Below are 26,674 nucleotides of genomic sequence, written 5' to 3'. Positions count from 1 at the left end.
GATTGGGGAAGGTCAAATAATGATATGAAATGCAGAGTGTTCATGAAACTTTCATTGGTTCTCTTGAGTAAGTAAGTAATAATGGTGGACAAATTGGTGGTATGACGTTGGTTTTGTCATGGTTTTTGGTTTGGTTTTACTATGTCTTTTCTCTCCAAGCAGTCAAACCATGTACAGGTCTGGTGGACCTTACTTCTTGTTTCTCCTTGTACCTGATATGTTCAAATTTTGTTTCTTGTTACATTACGCATATCTAATGTCTTTATCTAACGGGGGGAAATGTAATGTCCATTTGCCCTCTCTTGGGCTGATACATGTCGTTAAAGGGTTTTTTTTTCTAGCTAAAAAGGTTCTTTATATTAGTAGCTGTTGGGAGATCTGGTACTTATATTTACCTACTTGGCTCATGGCACCACCTCCATTCACCTGCACCAGGCCCGGTAGGTACTTTAGTTCTTGCTTCCAACAGCCACCAATATAGAGGGTGTTCTTAGCCCAGAAGACCTCTATAAGTGTATTGACCGGCTTAATAGACTGCCCCTTCTTGTACAGTAGATTACCAGAGAAAAAAATGTATGCATTCCAGTATGACTTTTTTTTTAACATTGGGCTCTATGGGTGACGTTTGCCACTTTATAGATCTACAATGTCAAACACTGGAGAATTTTGTTAGATGTTGGGTGTTTTTGGGTGTTCCAATCTATAACTCTACTACTGATGGAAGACAAGAGGTCAACAGTGTCTAACACTTAGCACAAGGTCTAAAAAAAAAAAAATCTGTTCTAGATGATACAAATGGGATAGTATCTCCAACTTGTAAGGATCCACCCAGAGGGAACTAGACCTAAACACAAGATGAACCCCTTCTTCTGTTTCTGGTTCACACCACTACACCAGCCTAGCGTTCACAAGAGAAATGATACAGAGAACCCCTCTTCATCTATGCAGAACATGTAGACATCCTCTTACGGTAGCCATTGCAGACACAAGACTTCCCACTGCTGTAAACCTCTAAGCAGATGACTGGCGACTAATGTTACGATTTCTTGAGAATTACCTTCCGGTCCTCAGTCAGTTTGAGGGTGTTTTGGCTTCTCTTCAGTAAGAAGCTCACCACATCTTGGTGGTTGTCACCTGCAGCGTACTGGATTGCTGTCTTCCCATCGTTGCACTCCAGTATGGGGTTGGCACCACATTCGACAAGGAAGCGGACAGTTTCTAAAAACCCAGACTTGGCTGCGAAGTGCAGAGGAGACCACCCATTCTGCATATAAAACAGACAGACATGTACAAGAGATATATATTGACTAGTGTTGAGCAAACTTGTCCAACTGTTCAGGTTTGGCAATGTTCCAGGAACCTGAGCATTCAGTATTTGACTCCAGGTGGCTGGAGAAGATGGATGTTGTCCAAGGGCGTCCCGAAAAAAATGCACAGTCATGGCAGTCCTAGTCAAATGCAGAACGTTCTGGTTCGGAGAACGTTGCCCAACCCAAACAAGTTCACTTAACACTAATATTGACCATTATTTGACCTGATTATAAACTAATCATCAAATTTACTAATTTCAAAGCTCCAAGCCCCGCCTCTGAGGAGCGCCTAAGTTCTAAATTATCTACTTTAAAGAAAATCACCTTGTCAGTCACATTTATCTCCGCTCCTTGTCCTATAAGGGCTCTCATCATCTCATTGTGACCATTGGAAGCTGCCAGGTGGAGACACGTTCTTCCTCTGTTGTCTTTCACATGAAGCTGAGAAGTGGATTTACTAAGTAGGAGACCGACGACTGGTGTGTGCCCATTCTGAGCTGCCAGGTGTATGGGGGTGGAACCCTGCCGAGAGAGATTTTCAGCCCAGTTTAGAACAGAACTGACAAGTTATGTGGAATTCTACATGGAAGACTGAAAGCAGATAGCAGGTTATTTTAGACTTTTTATTCATAATATGAGTGGTGTAAATATTGGGTTACACCTGAGCCTTATAGCCCATGGGACCCAAGCATTCCCCTTGCACAAAAGACACAGAACTAACAGGGGCCTCCACCACCTCCAGTTGCTTCAAGTAATATTTACGGGCTCATTTTGATGTACTGTATTGAATGTACTTGCTTTACTAGCAGCTGCCTGGCACTGAGTGCTACACTTTATGTCATGTCAATTCTCTTGGCATTCACATTTGCTTAGTTAGACACAGCAATAAACTGCTGAAACATGGAAGTAACAGAATGGAGACAGTTACCTGACGCCGGGTGGCCGCGTCTGCCTGGACTCCTGGGTAATTCAGTAAAAGGCGTACTAAACTTTCATGACCGGATTGGGAAGCCAGATGTAAGGGTGTGTAACCAGACTGTGGAAGATGGAGAAAGCAAGAACGGATAAAGAATATAATACAATATACTATATATAGGATAATACCCCCCCCCCCAGTCTTCTCCTATGTTATCTTGTTTGGATATACGTCTTGCTTTATGTTCGTGTATTTTCCTGTTTGCATAGACCCTCACCTCACCACCATGTTCTTTCACCAGTACCATGTCAGCCGTGGATTTCGGGGGCTCGCTCTGGATGGTGGCCGGGACTTTTGTTAAAATTTCTCGGACAAAATCCACTTGTCCAAAATGTGCAGCGACATGAAGAGCGGTGAATCCCGTCTGGGGAGTAAGAACAGACATGATGGTAGGGATGAAAGGAACGGTCATTGTGAAAGGTAAAGAAAAAAGACTAACAAAGAACTAAAATATTATATATAATAAAAAATAAGTATCGTAATAATTATAGTAAATAACAGGAATTATTTGCAAATCTTTCTATGTAACACAATCCATGTATTTTATAACTACTTTGGTGTCTATGTCCTCATATCTGGTGTTCGTGTTGTTTTATGTTACTAAATATATTAATAATTAAATTATATATATACTGTATTTTTATATATTTTGCTGCATATAGTGTTTCATATCCAATCTGAATAGGGATTTGTACAAACTTTCTCATCTCCTCTTCTCATGCACTTCTTAAAGGGAACCTGTCATCTCTTTATGTTACCCAAAATTTGAGTCATCGGGGTGCATCCCAGTAGCTTCTCCACATCCCATCAGCCCTGATTGATAGAGCTCTCCTTCCTTATAAGATATGCCACTGATGACCTCCCCAATGACTTGAGACAGTATGAAAGCCATGACGAATTCCCTTAACAGCAGCTGCCTGACACTGGGTGCTAGAATTCAGCTTATTATCCACTAACACACCCAAGGCTCCTTCCACTTTCTTCACCCCGATTTTACATTTAATATGTAATTGTAAAACACTGGAAAAATGCACTGGTCTAAAAATGCACTAGTATTAATAATTCTGCCCCCTTTTAGGTTATACAGGGAACCAGGCTGATCATTTCCAGAATACTTACCTTGCTACTTGTAATGTGAAATGAGAGGCTGCCCTTTAACACGTCCAGGACATTGATGTGACCATTCTTTGCTGCCAGGTGGATGGTAGACATGCCTTCCTATAACACACAATGGCATGTATATGGACGATCACATTGGAAAATGCGATGTTGTGAGTGAAAAAGTCTGGTGTATTACACTATTCTATACATCAATGGGCTCTCCGGTCCCCGGAGCTCTTTGTAGCCACTCTAATAGATGAGGGGACTAAACTGAGATGCCTAACAAGCAACTCAGAATCTCCCAGCAGAGTTTTTCTTTAAATGTTTTTTTAAAAAAATCAATCAAACAGTAAAAAAAAGTTTCTGTCTCCCACATTCCGTCTCCTTACCCCATCTTCATCTGATGCCGATGCTCCTGCTTCCAGTAAAACTTTCACCACTTCTGCATGTCCTCCCGATGCCGCCAGGTGCAGTGGGGTGGAGTCATTAGTCTGAAATACCAATAGAGAAAAAGGAATAAATTAAAACAAATGTTGTTTTTAGATTTTGTTAAATTGCTGTCTTTCTCCTCTACTGCTCCCCTTTCTGTCTTTCTCCTCTCCTGCTCCCCTTTCTGTCTTTCTCTTCTCCTGCTCCTTTGCTGTCCTTCTGCTCCTTTGCTGTCCTTCTCCTACTCCGTAGCTGTGTTTCTTCTCTCTTGCTCCCATTGCTGTGTTTGTCCTCTTCTGTTATTCTTTGTTGTGTTTCTCCTCTCCTGCTCCCTTTGTTGTGTTTCTCCTCTCCTGCTCCTCTTTGCTGTCTTTCTCCTCTCCTGCTCCCTTTGCTGTCTTTCTCCTGTCCCCTTGGTGTTTTTCTCCTCTCCTTCTTCCTTTGCTATACTTCTCCTGCTCCTCTTTGCTGTGTTTCTCCTCTCTTCTCCCATTGTTATGTTTCTCCTTCCCTGCTCTTCTTTGCTATATTTTTCCTCTCCTGCTCTTCTTTGCTGTGTTTTTCCTCTCCTGCTCTTCTTTGCTATGTTTTCCTCTCCTTCTCTCCTTTGCTATGTTTTTCCTCTCCTGCTCTTCTTGGCTATGTTTTCCTCTCTTGCTCTTCTTTGCTATGTTTCTCCTTTCCTGCTCTTCTTTGCTATGTTTTTCCTCTCCTGCTCTTCTTTGCTATGTTTCTCCTTTCCTGCTCTTCTTTGCTATGTTTTTCCTCTCCTGCTCTTCTTTGCTATGTTTCTCCTTTCCTGCTCTTCTTTGCTATGTTTCTCCTTTCCTGCTCATCTTTGCTATGTTTTTCCTCTCCTGCTCTTCTTTGCTATGTTTTCCTCTCCTGCTCTTCTTTGCTATGTTTTCCTCTCCTGCTCTTCTTTGCTATGTTTTCCTCTCCTGCTCTTCTTTGCTATGTTTTTCCTCTCCTGCTCTTCTTTGTTGTGTTTCTCCTCTCCTGCTCACTTGTTGTCTTTCTCTTCTCCTGCTCTTCTTTGCTATGTTTCTCCTTTCCTGCTCTTCTTTGCTATGTTTTTCCTCTCCTGCTCTTCTTTGCTATGTTTCTCCTTTCCTGCTCTTCTTTGCTATGTTTCTCCTCTCCTGCTCTTCTTTGCTATGTTTCTCCTCTCCTGCTCACTTGTTGTCTTTCTCCTCTCCTGCTCTTCTTTGCTATGTTTCTCCTTTCCTGCTCTTCTTTGCTATGTTTTTCCTCTCCTGCTCTTCTTTGCTATATTTTCCTTTCCTGCTCTTCTTTGCTATGTTTCTCCTCTCCTGCTCTTCTTTGCTATGTTTTTCCTCTCCTGCTCTTCTTTGTTGTGTTTCTCCTCTCCTGCTCTTCTTTGCTATGTTTTTCCTCTCCTGCTCTTCTTTGCTATGTTTCTCCTTTCCTGCTCTTCTTTGCTATGTTTCTCCTCTCCTGCTCTTCTTTGCTATGTTTTTCCTCTCCTGCTCTTCTTTGCTATGTTTCTCCTCTCCTGCTCACTTGTTGTCTTTCTCCTCTCCTGCTCTTCTTTGCTATGTTTTTCCTCTCCTGCTCTTCTTTGCTATGTTTTTCCTCTCCTGCTCTTCTTTGCTATGTTTCTCCTCTCCTGCTCTTCTTTGCTATGTTTTTCCTCTCCTGCTCTTCTTTGCTATGTTTTTCCTCTCCTGCTCTTCTTTGCTATGTTTTTCCTCTCCTGCTCTTCTTTGTTGTGTTTCTCCTCTCCTGCTCACTTGTTGTCTTTCTCCTCTCCTGATCCTCTTTTTGTCTTTCACCCCAGACTTTATAGGGAACAAAAGTACTTGTAAAAGCATTTGCATAATAGGGCTTATTTTTCCGCACAGATGGCATTAAGTTCTCCTGCCTCAGTCCTTCAGATTTGCACCCTTTACCTATCATGCTGAACTCCTTGATACTGACCACAGCTCTTTCTTCTGGCTATGCTCTGGATAAGACCCAGTACTTCTATCTGTCTCTGACCACCATACCAGTGTTGACCATTTGCTATCCTGATTTCTGACCTCTTCATTTATATTTGTGGCCACAACCAAACTGTCCAATTGACCGTGACCAGAGAATGTGACAAGGAAAGTCCAGAAGAAAGAATAGGGGGGGTCCCTTGGACTCTACGCCCTTGTTAGTCAGCACCAAAGCAGCTGCAGGACTCCAGGCTCCACTATCAATGAGCATTGTGGCTCTAAATATTATTTTTCTGAAGCTTAATGGAAGAATCTTGGGATGAGGACCAGGATGCCTTATTGACTATTGTGTCACTGGAAACAGTCAGCAAGGTTGTAACCATTCCCATCATATGGAAGGCAGACCAGCTGCAACCTCCTTGACATTTGAACATGCATCCTTCATGCAGCATGCGCCATCATACCTGGAATAAGGGGCTACATCTGGCTTCCATGTAGAACAGCTGCGTATATTTTACATGGATGGTAAGGAGGAGCGCCTCTCCATGGACATACACAGGACATGTTCATTTTATCCCCCTGCTCTGTCAGCACCCACCACTACATTACACCTCACTCATGACCATGATGACAGGTAGCCCACCATGTGGAGAATAATACTGCAAGGATTCCCGGTCTCCTTGTTATTCCCCAGGACAATGGAGGACCGGACATTCTCGGGAAGACGCATGACTATTGTATACATCAAAGAGCTCGTAGAGACATAAACATATCCGTCATTGTTCTCCATTATATATGGTGGGGGATGGGGAAGTGTGATACAGTGATGACCTAACACACTATATATATATATATATATATATATATATATATATATATATATATATACACCTAAAAGTCCTAGTCCCCCCATTTAAAACACATGGTGATCCCATAACATCTCATATGGCCTGGCTCCCAGTCTCTGCAGTGCCCTGTACTGATGCCCCATTTGCCATCAGTTATTGCCCCTGGGGTATGACCTCACCTTGTTCCGTGCGGTGGTCACGCTGCTCATGTTAGATTTGAGAAGCTCTTTGATCACAGCGACACTTCCCTTGGCGGCTGCTATGTGGCCGCACGTTGAGCCCTCCATGTTGGCCGATGTCACCAGCTCAGGCCGATGCTTCAGGAACAGCTTCACCACCTCAGAGTGGTCGTTCTCAGCAGCGAGGTGGAGAGGCGTCTGTCCGTGCTGGGAATAATACAATATAATGGAGAGATTGTTACTGTTACAGGTGCCAGATCCGCCATATTATACCGCCATAGCGTCACTCATCATATAACTGCTATATCAGACCACAATGCATCCCCAACATGATGTCAGTCACTTCTCTTACATCCACTACAAGGGGGAGAGCAATACAAAAAGAGACAGGAGGAGTGATACAATGATATCCAGTGTAGACAATGCTCTGTGAGCTCCAGACTGATACTTTGTACATAGCTAGTCCTGCTCTCAGCTGTATCCAGTGTAGACAATGCTCTGTGAGCTCCAGACTGATACTTTGTACATAGCTAGTCCTGCTCTCAGCTGTATCCAGTGTAGACAATGCTCTGTGAGCTCCAGACTGATACATTGTACATAGCTATTCCTGCTCTCAGCTGTATCCAGTGTAGACAATGCTCTGTGAGCTCAGCAGCCTGGACTCCAGACTGATACATTGTAGATAGCTAGTCCTGCTCTCAGCTGTATCCAGTGAAGACAATGCTCTGTGAGCTCCAGACTGATACATTGTACATAGCTAGTCCTGCTCTCCGCTGTATCCAGTGTAGACAATGCTCTGTGAGCTCCAGACTGATACATTGTACATAGCTATTCCTGCTCTCAGCTGTATCCAGTGTAGACAATGCTCTGTGAGCTCTACAGACTGATACATTGTACCCAGCTAGTCCTGCTCTCAGCTGAGGATCCAGATGACAGTATGGAGGATCTTGACCATACAGTGGTGTTTTGTTGAGGTTTCTCTGTAGTATTTTCGGTTTTTCTCCAGTGACCAATTCCTCTAAGTTTCGGGGTGGATCAATTTTGGGGGACTGTGACTGGTCGGACTCTTCTCGGTCAGTCCCCACTTTATTCCGGAAGGATGAGGAAATTCTCTCCACATTCCACACAAGGTCACAGCTCGAGTGTCGTCGGCGTTGCGGCAGGATAATCACTGGGAGGAAAAGGAGCGGCCGGGAGGGAAGTGTACATTGGCCGTCTGATCTCCAGCAGAGCGAGCAATCCAGGAAGAGATACTGAGCCTGACCCACCACCCGGCCTTTCATGTCTGATCTGACACTCGTGATGGAAGTGTCGCCTCTGATGGCAGCGAGGAAATACTATGGAGGTGAAATGCGTCACATAACGGGAGGACCACAAAAGTGTTATTCTATACAACTGACCACACCGCCGGGGCTGCTGCGGGATGCCTGGCGTCATATAGGGCTTCTATAATGGCGTCTTTGTAAGACAACTTAACACTAGAGATGATCAAACATTGGAAAATCTTGGGATCTATAGAACTCGAACCTTGTCGAACCTTCCGCATTTGATTCCTGATGCCTTCCCGGTCCGTGGGAATAGGCTGAATCTGAGAATTCCAGGCGGTACCCGGGCTGTCTCCTCCTTCCCCATGGACTGGGAAGGCATCGGGAATCAAATGCGGAAGGTTCAACAAGGTTCGAGTTCTATAGATCCCAAGATTTTCCGATGTTCAATCATCTCTTCTCAACACTTCCTTGTAAGAAGAGTCTGTACCTTGGATCCCCTAAATGTACAGCAGCCTCCTTACTGCCTGATGTTCTCTATTCCAGTGAACGCTATCAAGCAGCTTACGATGTATTGTAAGACATGAAAGCTGCAGAAACAAAATTGTTCACAATGTCCGGTTAAAGGTTAAATGTCCCAGAACCTTATAGCTGGAGCAGTCACCGGCGGGATGGCAATTTAAAAAAAAAAAATCCACGTTTAATGTGTTGTTCTGGCGTCTGGTAATTAGGCATGGGGGTGGAGCCACAGCGGCATGTAGCCAGACTGCCTCCGCCCTCCTCCATGTCAGTGCTTAGGCTGTCAATCAAGAGTGAGTTATTGGAAAAAGGGTTGACTACAAGCTGATGCAGCTCCGCCCCCATGCCTAATTACTGGGCGCTGGGACATGGGAAAAATTTCTTTAATTGTGGCCCCACCGGAGACTGTAAGACACAGCGTTAGAGAGCCATAAGCGACTGGGGCCAGGTCACACTCCACCAGGGTGGTGATTGGCTCCCTTTAAACGTAGCAGAGACCATCCACGTGTGATCAGTGCATATCTGACCCCCAGGAGCTTCATGATCGGTCCAGGTTACAGGTGACCCAACTGTAACTAAAGTCCCCCCCACACACACTTTATCCTCTGGCGCAGTCCTGTCCATTACATTAACGGTTCTGAAGTTTCTAGAACTTACAATATCAGCTGCATAGACATCGGCCTTCATGTTCAGCAGACTGTTGCACACATCCAGTTGACCATTCAGGGCGGACAGGTGCAGGGGGGTCCGCTTGTTCTGCAGCAACAATGTATGAAATAATTAAATCAATCCTATTTCTGAACCTAAATAGTCTGCCAAAAATTTAAAAGACCCCCAATGTGGACATCTGAGTAGTGAAACATTTCTAGTTACTATATCTACTATCCTCCCGGAGCTGCTCTTACCGAGCATTGGTCCCATAGATACAAGGAGCAGGCAGAGGGAATCACCCCCTGTGGCCCGCTTTACCCGCTGATTGGCTAAGGGGGCAATTCCATATGCCGATCAGAACAGCAGCGGTGGGGATCAAAGCAGGTACATGAAATAATCGTATTGATTCTGTTGTTGGGTGTTGGGCGTGCTCCAGTAATAAACCCCATTGAAATCAAAGGAAGGCTTGAGCATTTAACTAGGTGCCCCCAGCTTTGCAGATCGGAAGGTGCCTGGTTTACTTTAAGGGATGTGTAAAGGAAATATACAAAAATTAGAACGAAAAGAGTAACATGTTACTGCAAGACACATTAGAACTCCGGTGGAATGCCATCAATTATTGGCATACCGCCAGAATTCTAAAGTGTCTTGCAGTAACGTAGTGCTTTTTTTCGTTCTAATTTTTGTATATTTCTTTTACGCATCTCTTGCTTTTCTAAAGCTCTGAGAAACTCGAAATGACCAGTTGACATTTAAAGCTACAATATGGGGCATATCCGGGAGAAAAGAACGGGAAGAACGAGAAGTGGAAGAGGGAAAAGAGGAAAGATAAAATGGAGAACAATGTATTCCTGTGTAGTAATGGCGGACTATGTGCAGAAAACATGGAATGAATTCTTCACTAGAGTTATTTAGAATAAAGTTGGTGGTCCTCCCGTGGGGAACTACCTCAGCAAAACTCAAACTACCTCCAAACATCCTAACTCCATTTCCCTGGAGGTCACTGCATGGTGCCATTATTGCTATTGGGTTTCCATACTGATAGATCAATTGACGTTAAATTAGCCAATCCGGGTTGTGACTAGAGTTGAGCGGAGATGCAGATCTATTCAGGTTGGGAAATGTTACCAATCCTAAATACTTGGCATTTGACTCGTCGTAGTTGCAGGGAGTCAAATCCTGAGCGTTCAGGTTCAGAGACTGTTGCTGAACCTGAACAGTTCTGTATCTTCATTCATCAATAGTTGTGGCCCATGGTCTTTAAGGATCCAATAGCAACAAAATAGGTGGCATCTAGCGCCTATAATAATGGATATCCACCTAGAAGAATTTTTAGGATCAATCATAAATTGTTACCGTAGAACCGGATTATGGGTATGAATTATTGGTGAGCACATCCCATTATACATCGGGAGGGTTTGCAGCCAATCAGCATGGGTTCTATAGACAGGGCGGTATTTACCAGAGACATGATGTCGATACTGGCCACGTGGGTTTCCACAAGCAACTTCACGAGATGGTTGAAGCCATTTTGGCCGCATAGGTGAAGAGGTGTGAGACCAAGCTTGGTTTTGGCATTCACAAACGCTTTGTGCCACAGTAGGACATCTGCGATTTTATCATGGCCGTTCTCACAAGCCAGGTGTAAGGCTGCTTTACCGTGCTACACGTGAAAAAAGAGGGAATATGAATGATTGTGTTATTATGATTCCTTTTATATTCCACTCATTAGTTATACAGCTTTTGGCGATCGGATATTGGAATCTTCCCCTCCTAACTATCTGCACTTGGTCAAATGTACGTGAGAATTCTCACTATGATACACAATAATCACTGGAGAGTACAAACAGAAGTGATAGACACTGGCAGATGCAGCACATCTACTGGAACTGGAACAATGGATACTACTATACTTATTTCCCTAAGAACCAGGGGGTGTAAATGTATTTCTTTGTGAAATCTGCACCAGAACATTTCCAGTCATAACAATATGCCTTGTCCATCTCATTATAAAGACCTTAAATAGGTCTATCAGCCTGCAGTATCTGTCTGGTGTTTTCACTGTGGCTACAGTTCTGCAAAACCTTCTTCAAAGAAGGCCAGGAGGAGCATTCATCCAAAAAGGATCAGCAGCTCGTATTCCATTGTGCACATTAAGTCATTGAACGATACGGTCAAAAGAAACAGATATTGGCAGATGTAGTGTTGGAAACACAAGTAAATCAATGGATACTCGACTTAATTCCCTTAGTATCAGGGGGTGAAAAATGTATCTGTTGTATTTTAATCACCAAAAAGAATCAAATGCATTGTACATCTCACCATAAAGACTTACAAACGCTTATAGGTGTGTCTATATGGTGGTATTATTTTGGCTACACATACTGTTGAACTATACTAGTTTGTCATATACACCTAAACTCACGTTAGTCGCTTTTTATAATACTGCCCTATAACATATCACACTTACAGCTCAGCCAGTCATCAAAACATTATACTTTCCAGATGAGACAGTCATAGTACTCAGGGAGGAGAGTGCTCATGTAGATGAGACCTCCGTAGAGTCCAGAGTCCCGTTATTACACCATGGATGGACATTATAGTCCATCCATGGTGTAATAGCGGGACTCTGTGGACTTCATTGTATTGTTGGGTTCTCTGGATAAGACCAATGAGAGCTGAGGGGGTCACATATTTATTCATAAGAGGTGAATGCCTATATGGGGCCATATTATATTACCTCATCAAAAACATCCACCCTGGCGTGATTCTGGAGCAGGATCCTCACGATGGCGGTGTGACCTTTTTCTGCAGCCACAAGCAAGGGCGACCATCCATTCTAAGAAGAAAACAGGTAGATTGAGGGGTGAATGTTCTTTATTTTCCATCCTCACGAGGTGATTAGGAAATCAATGTTTATTATATCTAACAAATTCTGCTAGAAACATAATGGCACAAGTAGCTGGAACCTGTGTGACCTCCCCGCTCCCCGTCTTCCTTCCCTGCACAGAACATAGAAGATTCCGGACGCCAAAAATTCTTTTTGTTATGAACTTGATCTCAAAGTTGCAGCATAAAAAAAAAAAACTTCTCTTAGGCTGAGTTCACACTGCATTTATGCAATCGTTTTTTTTTCCAATTTATTTTGTGTATTTTTTTTAGTCAATAAAATTCTTAGTTTTTTTTAATAATTTGAGTGATTCAACATTTTTTTTTTTGTATTAGGTCTATAGAGCATGCTCAAGCTCGATCGTTCACCAGTGGATCAAGTTGGAGGCCGCCCTAGGGAGTCCTGGTGGATACAGACATAGGCCATAGGCTGTATCCATGTTTTCTAGGATTCCCTAGGGCGGCATCCAACTTCTTCAGCCGCTGGTAATGAAATGTTGAATGATCGGACTCAAGCAGGTTCCAGTTGCGCCCATCTCTAGGACACAGTATACTGTTTGTAGCAGTAGTCAGCGGTCACCTTTGCCTGTCTGTTCATGGTCAGCTGCATGCGGTTGGGTCCTATATGTTTTATCATCTCCAGTAAGACGTCTTCATTCCCCATCCTGGCGCAGTAATGCAGCGGAGTCTCCCCTGTCTGCAGAGACGGAACAAACCACCATTAATGTAATCAATGACATTTCTATAGATAAGTAACTACGGCCTATAGATGCAAAGAAAATATACTGCACTCCAGTGCAGTGGGGAGTAGTTAGATCTTGTTCACACTTGTGTTAATTAGTGACAGCTTTCTCCACCGGTGGTGCCTGCTGGGTTTGGGGGGGCCCATGGGGTTTGGTCCTGTGACAGTGGGGTTGAAGGGCCATTCTGTGGCCTCCCTAACCTGCTTGCGCTCGCTCATGTGAGCCAGGGGACCTGCACGTGGTACATGGGGCAATATGGTTTGATCAAATTATATACCAACATCCTGGCGTTGGTTTTTAAATGTAGCCGAGAGGCATTAGTGTCAGCCATAGGTGATTATTATAGTATTATATAAGTATATAGGAGCAGTATTATAGTAGTTATATTCCTGTATATAGGAGCAGTATTATAGTAGTTATATTCCTGTATATAGGAGCAGTATTATAGTAGTTATATTCAGGTATATAGGAGCAGTATTATAGTAGTTATATTCCTGTATATAGGAGCAGTATTATAGTAGTTATGTATGAGGATAGAAAAACGAAGAAGCACTCACCCTTGAAGTATCAGCTTAGCGGCTTTATTGTATCTTAGACTGCGGGAAGGGATAAAGTTAGGTGTGGACGCGTACTGGGACGGCCGTTTCGGGGACAAAGGGGGTGTGTCCCCGAAACGGCAGTCCCAGTACGCTTCCACACCTAACTTTATCCCTTCCCGCAGTCTAAGATACAATAAAGCCGCTAAGCTGATACTTCAAAGGTGAGTGCTTCTTCGTTTTTCTATCCTCATACATTGATGAACTTCCTCTCCGTTGTTTGCACACCCTATTCAGCAGCCGTATCTTAGACATACAGGAGGACTCCACGTATCGTGTTGAGTGCACAAGTTGGGCGCTGTGCGGGCTTCTGCTACTTTACATACCTATTATAGTAGTTATATTCCTGTATATAGGAGCAGTATTATAGTAGTGATATTCAGGTATATATAGGAGCAGTATTATAGTAGTTATATTTATGTATATAGGGGGCAGTATTATAGTAGTTATATTCCTGTATATAGGAGCAGTATTATAGTAGTTATATTCCTGTATATAGGGAGCAGTATTATAGTAGTTATATTTATGTATATAGGGGGCAGTATTATAGTAGTTATATTCTTGTATATAGGAGCAGTATTATAGTAGTGATATTCAGGTATATATAGGAGCAGTATTATAGTAGTTATATTTATGTATATAGGGGGCAGTACTTTGGTATTATTGGTCACTTTCTCTCACTTTCCTCCTCTGCTCTCCACACTTTTTCATGCTGTTTATTATGTCGCTTTCCATTGTGCTAAACACTTTCCATTCCCCCCTCTCACAGCTTTCTTGTATTATCCCTGTCTGGTGTTGGGGACGGTGTCGGAGCCAAGTACCGGACAACGTTTATATCATGGAGGTTTGAGCATAAACAGCAATCTGTATGAATCCGGCCTATTTACTGATCCAGCCCCTGAGAGTGCCGCCAGCCCGGAAAGTGGCAGCTGATCCCTTATTTGTGACTACAAATCTTCTGAGGAGTCAACAAGCTGTTTCTACAATGTAAACTGAGCAAATAAATATTATTATAACACTTAACATCCATTTAAATTGCGCTTTGTGATGTGAGATCTGGAGGAAAACAGAATCCTAGCGGTAGCGCTCAGAACAGGACGGCCGCTTGGCCGATGTCCCCTATGAATCCTTACCCCCTGCTATGTTATATCTCTTCGTCAGACATCCAGTTGTAGCTGTTAGATTTTTCTTTATTATGTTCTCTTTGGTCTTTATTAAATATACTGTGGCTCTAAAATTACCCCAAATTTTGGCAAACAACAATTGAAGCTTATTTATTATAGGACATGCACCAGAAAGAACGGGCAGTTATTTTTGGAGTTGGTCTGACAAGGGGGCGGGACCTTAAAGGGGTATTCCGCTCACACCTAACTTTTGCTATGTTGCTGCTTATGGTGAGACTAATAATTCCTTCCATACTTGTTAGTATCTATTCAGTCTCCCTCCCCCAGTTTTCAGCTGCTGCTTTCTGCTGAAGACACAAAAATCAGTGTGTGAGCTTTTCTCTCTGTCTCCCCCTCACCGCCCCTCCCTTCTGAGACGATGATGTAAACAAGTGCCTGGCAGGCTTAATCTGCAACATTGTAGCTTCTTTGTAATGCTGGGAGGGTTATTCTGAGGTCAAGTTGCTGATGAAGTCACTGTGATTAATCCTCCCGGCATTACAAAGAAGCTACAGTGTTACAGATACATCCAGGCATGGACTTGTTTACATCAGCCCTCTCAGAAGGAAGGAGGGGGAGACAGAGAAAAAAGCTCACAAACAGATTTTTGTGTATTCAGCAGAAAGCAGCAGCTGAGAACTGGGGGAAGGAGACTGAATAGGTAATAAAAAGTATGGAAGGAATTGTTAGTCTCTGTTACGGCCGCGGCGGCGTCCCGCGTTCGGGGCCGCCGCCGCGACCGCTACCTGCCCTATGCAGCAGCCGGTGTCCATAGTCGGGGACCCGGCGCTGCTGTCACCTCGGCCCCGGGGGGCGCCTCACCTCTCCACGCTCCTGTCTCCCGCTGTGCCGGCCGGCGCGCGCGTCCCCGCCTCCTAGGGCGCGCGCGCGCCGGCTGTCTCAGATTTAAAGGGGCAGTGCGCTCCTAATTGGTAGTTGCACCCAATCACTCCCCTATAAATCCCAGCATGCCCTGTCCTTAGTGTTGGAGCCTCTACATGCTTCCCATAGCGTTTGGCCCAGCCCCCTGTTGTTCCTGAGTCCTATCTGTTACCTGTCCCAGTCCCTGTTCCTGAGTCCTGTCCGTTACCCGGTCCCTAGTCCCTGTTCCTGGTTCCTGTTTCCCTGTCACTCCATCTGTTCCTGCGTTCAGCCTGTCACGTGCGCTCTCGCCTGCAGACCTTTGCCAGTGCCATCTCCTGCCTACTGCTCCTGCCACGCCTCGCCTGCCGTCACCAGCTACCAAGCCAGGGGTAGCGACCTGGGGGTCGCCTGCCGCAGCAAGTCCATCCCGCCTTGCGGCGGGCTCTGGTGAAAACCAGCGGCCCCTTAGACTCCGCTCCCTGGTGAGGTTTGTGCCATCGCTGGTGCCGGTCCAGTGGATCCACTACTCCGGGCGTTACAGTAGGCTCCAACCATGGATCCCGGCGAGGTGCCAGATCTCCGTGACGTCGCCAGAGTGGTCGCGCAACAGGCTCAACAAATCCAGAAACAGTCACAGCAGATCCAGCAACTCACTGCCGCCTTACAGCAGCAGACTACTGCCCAGCGCACACCATCTCCTGACGCTGCTTCTTCACTCCGACTGGCCCTCCCAAGCAAGTACTCTGGGGACTCTAAGTTGTGCAGAGGATTCCTGACTCAGTGCACCATGCACATTGAACTTTTGAGTAGTCAGTTTTCCACCGAGCGCTCTAAAGTGGCTTTCATCATCAGCCTATTAGAGGGTAGAGCCCTGGCCTGGGCCACGCCACTGTGGGACCGTGATGATCCAGTTGCTGCCAATCTCCGGGCCTTCCTATTTGAGTTTCGCTCCGTCTTTGAGGAACCTGCCCGTGCTTCTTCAGCCGAGACTGCTCTCCTCAATCTCTCTCAAGGCAGCTCCTCTGTTGGTGACTACGCCATCCAGTTCCGCACCCTGGCAGCCGAATTGGACTGGAACGAGGCCGCCCTATTGGCCACCTTCAAGAAGGGCCTGTCTAGTCGTGTGAGAGACGTGCTCGCTGCCCGAGACCTGCCTACCTCCCTGAACGAACTCATTCTACTGGCCACCCGAGTTGATACTCGTTTTTCGGAGAGGGAGGAGGAGGTTCGGCATGAACATTTACTAACCCGTTCCCGTCGCCATCCCCAGCTGGCGCCAGTTTTCCAGAATCCTGACCTTTCGATGTCCCAACCCTCTCCTGAGATTCCTATGCAGGTGGAACGGGCTCACCTGACGCCTGATGAAAGAATCCGGCGCCTGGAGCAGAATCTCTGTCTCTATTGCGGTGGTTCCGATCACTTCCGGCTGGGATGTCCCCTACGTCCCCAAACATCCGGAAAATGCTCGCACCTAGGTCCGGTGGGACAGGTGTCCCTAGGTGTGAATGCCACCATTCCAAGTCTGTCTATGCCAGTTTCCATCCGGACTCCCTCAGGACAAAATCATCAGACTACTGCCTTCCTCGATTCTGGGTCAGCAGGCAGTTTTATTGCGGCAACATTGGTCCAAAGATGGCGGCTACCCGTGACCCGACTAGCCAGGCCCCTGACTATCTCCTCGGTCACAGGCGAAATTCTTACCGACCGTGTGTACTACCAGACCGCATCTTTAGTCCTCCAGGTGGGTCCTTCACATCAAGAAGAGATATCCTTCTACGTCCTGCCCCATTCTTCCCCCGCGGTCCTCCTGGGACTCCCGTGGCTACAAAAACATGCCCCTCAGCTGGACTGGAGAACCGGGGAGATTCTCAGTTGGGGTCAGGACTGTTCCCACCAGTGTCTCAAGTCACCTCAGACCAAGTGTATTATGTCATTTCCTGTCCCGGCCAAGCCTCTATCCGGCCTACCGGCAGAAGACCAAGACTCGGCGGATGCCTTCTCTGCCGAGGTGTACCCTCTCCCCGTACCCAAGACTAAGGTCGTATCCTCTCACCACCGGAAGAACTTACAGAAGGTCCCTTGCCACGTTATACCGCCTGATCGCCTGGTACCAGTCGTCACCTCCACTCTTCAGAGAGTACCCCCCGGAAAGACTCATGTTCACCCTGCGCTTCGAAGAGGTATTTTGAACTGGGGACATTCCTCGTTGGAGGCCGGGCACCCGGGAGTCCGTAAGACCGGCCAACGGATCTCTCGCCACTACTGGTGGCCCAGCCTATCCCAAGATGTCAAAGACTTTGTGGCTTCCTGTGCCATTTGCAGGCAAGAAAGAGGGGGAGGCCAAAGGGGGGGGGTACTGTTACGGCCGCGGCGGCGTCCCGCGTTCCGGGCCGCCGCCGCGACCGCTACCTGCCCTATGCAGCAGCCGGTGTCCATAGTCGGGGACCCGGCGCTGCTGTCACCTCGGCCCCGGGGGGCGCCTCACCTCTCCACGCTCCTGTCTCCCGCTGTGCCGGCCGGCGCGCGCGTCCCCGCCTCCTAGGGCGCGCGCGCGCCGGCTGTCTCAGATTTAAAGGGGCAGTGCGCTCCTAATTGGTAGTTGCACCCAATCACTCCCCTATAAATCCCAGCATGCCCTGTCCTTAGTGTTGGAGCCTCTACATGCTTCCCATAGCGTTTGGCCCAGCCCCCTGTTGTTCCTGAGTCCTATCTGTTACCTGTCCCAGTCCCTGTTCCTGAGTCCTGTCCGTTACCCGGTCCCTAGTCCCTGTTCCTGGTTCCTGTTTCCCTGTCACTCCATCTGTTCCTGCGTTCAGCCTGTCACGTGCGCTCTCGCCTGCAGACCTTTGCCAGTGCCATCTCCTGCCTACTGCTCCTGCCACGCCTCGCCTGCCGTCACCAGCTACCAAGCCAGGGGTAGCGACCTGGGGGTCGCCTGCCGCAGCAAGTCCATCCCGCCTTGCGGCGGGCTCTGGTGAAAACCAGCGGCCCCTTAGACTCCGCTCCCTGGTGAGGTTTGTGCCATCGCTGGTGCCGGTCCAGTGGATCCACTACTCCGGGCGTTACAGTCTCATCATGGGCAGCAACATATCAAAAGTTATGTTTGAGTGGAATACCCCTGTAAAGAATTTTAAATGACGTAAAGAGAAACATGTGTTCCATCTAGCTAATGCCACCCAAACAAATAAAGCACACTGCAATATCAGATAAACCTAATAGACAAAAGATTACAACGTTCACCCAAACTACTCAAAAACCCAACAGACAAACAATCCAATACAAACAAGGTGGAAGGTGGACATATAATGATATCACCCTGAGATGAGGAGGTGAAGAAGCCTATGAATGGACCCAACGTGTATCATCACCCGCTGGTGACTTCATCAGGGTAAAGCAGTGTGACAGTGAAAATGGCAGCACGTACAAGAGACATACAGTACCCCAACACAATATAAGTAGATGTCCCTCAGCCACACCACCACCACCAGAGGCCTGGATACAGCTACCAGGACACTGCACTTTTATACATTGCCCCCATTGACTCTTATCCTCACCTGAAATGTGGTGGAGGAGATGTGGGCGCCGTGATCCAGCAGGAGCCTGATGATCCGCACATCCTCTTCCTCACTGTGGATCGTGTCTTTACCAAGAGCCGCTGCCAGATGTAGCGAGGTCTCTCCTGCCTAAAACCAAAGGATTTCTAGCATCAGACATGACAGTCCGGCATCTGGGGACCCAGCGGATGCGGCAATGCTGTCCCACCAGGGGGTCAAACTCAGGCCCTCCAGCTGCTGCAAAACTACAATTCCCATCATGCCTGGACAGCCAAAGCTTTACCTATCCAGGCATGATGGGAATTGTAGTTTTGCAGCAGCTGGAGGGCTTGAGTTTGACCCCTGTGCCCTAGAAGGTTCTAGTGACCACCACTCTGGATACTCATCCTCTACATACACACACCTGGTTGGGTTGGTTGACACAGGCCACAGCGTCCGCCTGGCTCCTATCATTGGTCAGATAGTGAAGAATAGCCTCAACAATAGGCAGGTGACAGTGTCGGACGGCCGTGTGCAGAGCGCTCTCTCTGGCCTGGTGACAACATAAAAGACACGGACGCCTTTAATACAGTCAAGTTCAATCATATATCGAATGGCAGCAAGATGGACAGCAAAGTGATGGAGATGGAGTACCTTGGACCTCCAGGTGACCTCCCCGCCCTCCTCCATCAGGGCCCGGAGCATCCGGATGTTGCCGTACTGAGCAGCTACATGCACCGCCGTCTCCCCGCTCTGACAACAAGAAGGAAAGGTATGACGGGTATAACAGAGTATAGAATAGTGAGTGCAGCTCTGGAGTATAATACAGGACGTAACTCAGGATCAGTACAGGATCCGTAATGTAATGTACACAGTGACCTCACCAGCAGAATAGTGAGTGCAGCTCTGGAGTATAATACAGGATGTAACTCAGGATAAGTAATGTAATGTATGTACACAGTGACCCCACCAGCAGAATAGTGAGTGCAGCTCTGGAGTATAATACAGGATGTAACTCAGGATCAGTAATGGATGTACACAGTGACCCCACCAGCAGAATAGTGAGTGCAGCTCTGGAGTATAATACAGGATGTAACTCAGGATAAGTAATGTAATGTATGTACACAGTGACCCCACCAGCAGAATAGTGAGTGCAGCTCTAGAGTATAATACATGATGTAACTCAGGATCAGTAATGGATGTACACAGTGACCCCACCAGCAGAATAGTGAGTGCAGCTCTGGAGTATAATACAGGATGTAACTCAGGATAAGTAATGTAATGTATGTACACAGTGACCCCACCAGCAGAATAGTGAGTGCAGCTCTAGAGTATAATACATGATGTAACTCAGGATCAGTAATGGATGTACACAGTGACCCCACCAGCAGAATAGTGAGTGCAGCTCTGGAGTATAATACAGGATGTAACTCAGGATAAGTAATGTAATGTATGTACACAGTGACCCCACCAGCAGAATAGTGAGTGCAGCTCTAGAGTATAATACATGATGTAACTCAGGATCAGTAATGGATGTACACAGTGACCCCACCAGCAGAATACTGAGTGCAGCTCTGGAGGGTGTGGTTACTGGGTGTGTCTGTGTTTGCTCCTGAGCTCCACACATCCAGACTTCCAGGAGGAGAGAGGCTGATTCACCACCTGCTTCCCCAGGAAGGTGGCAGCTTCCTGGGAGAGTCTTCAGCATGGATCCCCTGACCTCCACCTCCCGGTCAAGGCCGGCGGGGGGTGTAGAGAGTAAGCTACCGGCCAGCGCTCCGGCTGGAGGGGTAAGAAGATCCAGTAGGGTTCGCAGCAATGTGGACCCAGCCCTTCCAGCGACGGGTGGAAGCCGCAAGGCTCCTAATGTGGAAGCAAGATCTACAAGCAAGGTGAGCGGAAGACGGGGTTCTGGTGCAGCTGCACGGAGGGGCTCCCAGGAGAGTCAGGTGGTGGAGCAGTGGGGTCTCAGGGGGCCCAAAGAGTCTGCAGCCACCTATGGCACCAGGATAGCTGCAAAGCTTGCAGAGTATGAGCAGCTGGGAAAAAGGCTGAAGGGGTTAAGAGAAGACCTGAAGTTTGCAAAACACAGAGTCAGCTCAGCCCCAAAAAAGCAGAAACCTGGACTCACAGCAAAAGTGAAGTCTCTGCAGGAGGAGGTGAGAGAGCTGGAGCTGCAGAGGATGACCATCCTGGAGGGCAGCGATGTCTTCAGGGAGAAGTTGCTGAATGAGGACAGATTTGCCAAAATGAAGTCCCCAAAGAGAGAGGAGGATGAGAGTGATTGCTCAGCAGATGAAGAGAGCAGTGGTGGTGGTGATGATGATGATGATGATGATGATGAGCAAGACATGGAAGCTGAATCAGCTGAGGTCTCTGTGGCAGCAAGTGGAGAAGCTGTGGAAGCTGAATCACAGCCAATACAGAGTGTGAACACGTCCCAAGCCAGCATTCCTGCAGCACAGGTGGCGCTACCATTATCCGATGAAAGTGCTGGTGAGGAGGAGGATGGCGGAGGTGCGCTGATGGCCCAAATTGTCAGCATGGAGTCCCTGGTGCACCTGGATAATTTCAGTTTTGGAGACGACTTGGGTGAAGATAAAGTTGCTAAGAAGAAAATACCAAGAAAACCATCACAGCAAGTAAATCTTGTTTATGTTCCTTTTGTGCCCTCTGAGCCGGCTGCAAAGTCAGTTCAGGGAGCAGCCCCCGGTGGTCTGCCCGTCCCTGCTTCTACAAATGTGGAGCGGGGCCAGAACACTGGGAAGAAAACAGTAAAGATGGCGGAGAGCGCCAGCCCCACTTGTCAAGGTAGTGAGGCTGGTGCAAGTGTAGGGGCGGCCGAGGGGCCGGACAAGGTTGCGGACAAGGTGGCATGCCTCCAACCAGGGGGCTTTGGTGGTGTACCACACTCCTCTGCAGGCAAGGGGGGGAGTGCCCAGGCACCAAGGGCAGATGTGGAGCTCGGGCGGCCGGGCAGCAGTGGAGACAAGGGAGCGGGCGGCTCCCATAGCGGGTCTGGTGCTAAGAGATGCTCCTCTGCAGGCGGAGGGGGGAGTGTCCAGGCGTCTGGTGCGACGCTCTCAGCAGTTTCATCCGCGGTGCCTGTCCCTGCTCAGTTGCAGTGCTGCGGTGGGGCTGTTGGGGGCGGAGCTAAAGACAAAGTAAAAACTGGTGGCATTTCACAAGAAAACGCCTCGGCAGCTACCGGACTGGTACAGCAGGAGCATGGACATAAGAGTGCGGATGATACCAACCTAGCAATGCTGCTGGCTGTTAAAGAAATTGAAGCAGGGGTATTGGCTGAGGCTGAGGGCAAACACGGTGACAAAGTAGCTTCCTCCCACATTCCCAAAGGGAGGACTGCTGCAAAGTCCCATGAGTCCAAGGATGCCAGGGATGCCAGCGTGACAGCCAGCAGCAGCAGAAACATACTAAAGCCAGCCAGATTACACCCGGGTCAGTCCACTATAGCTAGGCAGGAGGAGATTTCTTCTAGTGTTGTGTCTCCTGTTGGTTCTGATTCTGTAAATGTAAATATTATTTCTGCTAATGTTTCTGTGGGGAGTGGGGGTGGTCCGGCTGCCCCCCCAGCGGTGGCCGCTCCTTCTAGGAGCTATGCAAATGTCACTGCTGGGGGTCCTAGGGGATCCTCATCTCTAAACCCTGGGGAAGGTAACTTACAATGACGCCTCCTGGAGGCTTTGCGTAAAGGGGATAGAACGCTCCAAGTAGAGGGGCGGGAGGTCGACCTGTCCTTCTATATAGAAAGACATGGGCTTGGGGCTTTCCGAGAGCAAAATGGGGAGGTAACCTGGTCCCTCCCTACAAATGGGCAGGAGGTGGGCCGTAGGAATGTGGCCCGTCTGGTATGGAGAGGCAGTGATGCGTGCACATCCAGGGCAAAGGTGGTGGAGCTTCTCTTCCAGATGAGTTTCAGGGCGAATGACATCTTTGCCCTGATCCACCCCTACGGTACCTCTGAATTCGACATCAGCTTTGTGAAGCCAGAGGGACTTGAGCTCTTCTGGTCCAATCACGAGCTGGTGAAGGATGAGCCCATGTGGCGGGATTTCGCTATAAAGGCGGTATCCCGTCAGAGTTTTGTCAAGAAGGTGACCGTTCTGACGCGTAACGAGTCACTTTCTTGCTATGACATCATGACCTGGCTAGGCAGGTTTGGGGAAGTGACGGATGTCCCCAAGAAAAATCTGGATGAGCATGGCATATGGTCTGGGGCCTGGACGTTTTCCGTCCGTCTCCGACGTTCAGGGAACACTGTCACACACATACCATCGGCTGCTTTCTTGGGTCGTGACAGAATCCAAGTCTTTTACCAGGGGCAGCCGAAGCTGTGCCACAAGTGTGGTGATCCCACCCACTTTAGCGCAAATTGTACTAAACTGATTTGTGCATTGTGCGGTGCGGAGGGTCATCTGGCTGCCAGCTGTGGCCGGATTCGCTGTAACCTGTGTGGTGACCTTGGTCACCCGTTTAGCTGGTGTCCCCGCTCATTTTCCAATGCTGTGGCCGCCCAGGATGGGGAGAGCCTTGAGATTGCCTCACCTGGGGAGGGAACCAGCAGAGGAGAAGGGGCACCAGGGCCAGTGAAGAAGGTGAAAAACAAGAGCCCCTCTAAGCTCAGGCGAGAGGAGAAGCGCAGAAGGAGCAGGGACCTTGGAAGTTCCCTGGTGACAGGGGTAGTCAGTGGTCCTGCTCCTGGCGCTGGCTCAGAGAGAACAGCTGAGGCTCTGGGGGATACCGAGTTAGGCGAAGAGATGAGGAGACTTCGTAAGGAAGAAGCCAAGAGGGCCATTTCCTCAAGTTCCTCCCAATATGAAAGTTTGGATGAGGATGGTGGGAAAGGGCAAGATGAAAGACCTAAGTGTGGCAAAAGGAGGCAGGGTCAAGGAAAGTCATGTGCTTCCTCTAAATCCTCCTCTGGTGTTACGGGCCATGTGTCTAAGGAAGACCCGACTAACCCCCCTCTGATCGTTCTATCCAATAGGTACCAGACCCTTGGAGAAGGGGGTTTGGAGGTGGAGGAGCTTCCAGGGGGCGCCGAGCCTGCTCCTCCAGAGGCAGTTTCCTCGGGAGGTCAGGTGGCCCCAGTTTCTGGAGATGAGGATCCAGGGATGGATTTGTCTACATCCTTAAAAAGGATTAAAGAAAAGTCTAAAGGGTCATCCTCTGATGGGGAGGGGGGTAAGAAGAAAGGGAAAAAGTAAATAAGTAAGGCCGTCTAACTCAATCACCCATGATGGCGGCACTCACCCCATTGACTCTGGCATCCATTAACTGTGCCAGCATTAAGTCTGATACGGCTAGATTTGCAGCCTTTCATTTTCTCGGTCGTATTAACGCCGACATTTTGTTTTTGCAGGAGACCAGGTTGACAGACCAAGCCTTGCTAGTAAAAGCCAAGCGAGAGTGGAGGCATGGGCCTTCACACTGGTCTCTTGCGGCTGAGCCGTATAGTGGGGTGGCGGTCCTTTTTACCGCTCCTGTAGAATGCAGACGGGTTATTGAGTTAGAAATGGGGAGGTGCCTGATCTTGGATGTCCTCATGAAGGGGCAAGAGCTCAGGCTCATTAACATCTATGCCCCACAGACTAAGTGGGACCGTAAAAGCCTTTTTATGAGGATTAAGCCCTTTCTTTTTACGAGTCGGCAGGTGGTCTTTGGTGGAGACTTCAACACTATCACGAGGTCTCAGGACAGGAGAGGCGCCAAAGACAAGCTGGCTTATGATAGCATGGCCCTGATTAGTATAGTTAGGGAAGCTCGCCTAGAGGATGCTCACATCCGGACACCTTCGGGCCACGTGGGTTTCACCTATCATCGAGGTAGCTGCAGGTCTAGATTAGACAGGTTTTATTTAAAGGAGGAAGCCGTCTCTTCCGCAGTGTCCATGGTTGAGGTGGAGTTCTCCGACCACTGTCTAATTTTGTTTTCCCTGAATGTTTCAGAGACCCCCCGGATGGGTAGAGGCTACTGGAGGCTGAATTCGTCCCTCCTGGAAGAAGCAGAGGTAAGACAATCCTTTGAGGATTTTCTTCAGAGTCAGGTACCTCTACTGGGCCTATGTAGTAGTAAGTCAGAGTGGTGGGAGATATTCAAGAAGCGGGTTGCGAGGTTCTTCCGCCAGCTCTCAAGCCTCAGGTCCCTGAATAGGTATTGTGTGTATCAGGGCCTGAGGAGGAAACTCGAGCATCTCGTCTCGACTGGAGGTAGTAGAGAGGAGATCTCCAGAGTGAAAGCCTTGCTCATGAGGTGTCAGTATGATAGGCACGCATCTTTAGTTTTTGAGAGGGATTTCGGGAGGTACCGCTCGCCCGACCCCTACAGAAACTGTAAGATGTCAGTGAGTAGTAAGATCGTGACTGGACTGGTTGATAGTACGGGATCTCTGAACCGGTCCAGATCAGGGATCCTGGAGGTCGTCAGATCCTTTTACTCACACCTCTTGGGGAGGAAGGATCTAGATCGGGATGTGATGTCGGGTTTCCTGGCTGACGCCATTCCTGAGCCAGGGGTAGACCCCTCTCTTGATGTTTTGGCAGAAGAGATCAGGGAAGAGGAAGTTAGACTGGCGATTGAAGGGCTTGCCCTGAAGAAGTCGCCAGGTCCAGATGGCTTAACATCTGAGTGGTATAAGACCTTCAGGGACCTCTTGGTTCCCCTCTTGACCGAGGTCTTCAATGAGTGTCTTTCCTCGGGCACTCTGCCGAGGTCAATGAGGAGGTCAGCCCTGATTCTTCTGTCAAAGGGTAAAGATTCGAGCCGTATTGAGAATTGGAGGCCCATAGCTCTTCTCAATGCGGACAGGAAGATTCTGGCCAAGATACTGTTTAATCGGTTGGTGAAGTTTGCACCCCGGCTCCTTTCGGAGGCTCAGCACTGCTCTGTTTCAGGCCGAAGCACCTTAAGTGCTGTCCTTAGTGTCAGGGAGGCAGTGGAGCGGAGTAGTGCGGGTCTTTGGAAGGGGTACTTGCTGTCCTTGGATCAGGCCACGAGTACCTCTTGTCCGTCCTTCTGAGATATGGCCTACCAGCTACTTTTGTCAATTGGCTTAAGACCTTGTATGCAGGGGCAGAGGGTTTCCCGCTGGTGAACGGTTGGTCTGGCCGCTCTTTTGAGGTTGGGTCTGGTGTTCGCCAGGGCTGTCCTTTGAGCCCACTGTTGTATGTGTTCGCGATCGACCCTTTCCTTAGGAGGGTTGGTTGTGGACCGTTGGCAGGGGTCGGGATGAGCCTGGAGGAGCCAGAAGCCACCCTGAGAGTGGTAGCGTACGCTGATGATGTCACTGTTTTTGTATCCTCGAGAGGGGAGGCAGATATGGTGATGTCTGAAGTGGAGCGCTACTCGGAGGCATCCGGGTCCAAGATCAACCGGGACAAGTGTGAGAGTCTCTGGCTGGGAGGGGGAGATCCCAGGTTTGATCTCCCGGACACCCTTCCAGAGCCCCAAGAGTCAGCAAAAGTATTGGGCATCACATTTGGCCAGGGTGATTACCCCACTAAAAACTGGGATGGTAGGCTCCAGGATGCCACACGGAGGGTGGACCAGTGGAAGGGTTGGTCTTTGACCCTCAGGGAAAGGGTACACCTGATCAAATCGTACCTGCTCCCTTTGTTCATCTACCTGGGCAGTGTATGTATCTTGCCA

At 48.1% G+C, this 26,674-nt stretch overlaps 1 protein-coding gene across 1 annotated transcript in view; it reads right to left on the bottom strand.

Moving 5' to 3' along the window:
• The window catches only part of LOC138784100 (serine/threonine-protein phosphatase 6 regulatory ankyrin repeat subunit B-like), a 75,442-nt gene that overhangs the window by 6,040 nt on the left and 42,728 nt on the right, over positions 1-26,674 (bottom strand). Inside the window, exons 12-25 of the mRNA XM_069959616.1 lie at positions 19,661-19,759; positions 19,431-19,559; positions 19,028-19,156; positions 12,688-12,804; positions 11,959-12,057; positions 10,681-10,881; positions 9,225-9,323; positions 6,784-6,990; positions 3,777-3,878; positions 3,406-3,504; positions 2,504-2,650; positions 2,239-2,346; positions 1,635-1,832; positions 1,058-1,264 (exon numbers count right to left, since the gene is read on the bottom strand). Of these exons, the coding sequence (XP_069815717.1) occupies positions 1,058-1,264; positions 1,635-1,832; positions 2,239-2,346; positions 2,504-2,650; positions 3,406-3,504; positions 3,777-3,878; positions 6,784-6,990; positions 9,225-9,323; positions 10,681-10,881; positions 11,959-12,057; positions 12,688-12,804; positions 19,028-19,156; positions 19,431-19,559; positions 19,661-19,759 (1,941 nt within the window). The remainder of the gene's footprint in view (positions 1-1,057; positions 1,265-1,634; positions 1,833-2,238; positions 2,347-2,503; positions 2,651-3,405; positions 3,505-3,776; positions 3,879-6,783; positions 6,991-9,224; positions 9,324-10,680; positions 10,882-11,958; positions 12,058-12,687; positions 12,805-19,027; positions 19,157-19,430; positions 19,560-19,660; positions 19,760-26,674) is intronic.

This window comes from Dendropsophus ebraccatus, chromosome 2 (genome assembly GCF_027789765.1).
Source record: "Dendropsophus ebraccatus isolate aDenEbr1 chromosome 2, aDenEbr1.pat, whole genome shotgun sequence".
Taxonomy (NCBI): domain Eukaryota; kingdom Metazoa; phylum Chordata; class Amphibia; order Anura; family Hylidae; genus Dendropsophus; species Dendropsophus ebraccatus.
This window is presented reverse-complemented; position numbering and strand designations above follow the sequence as displayed.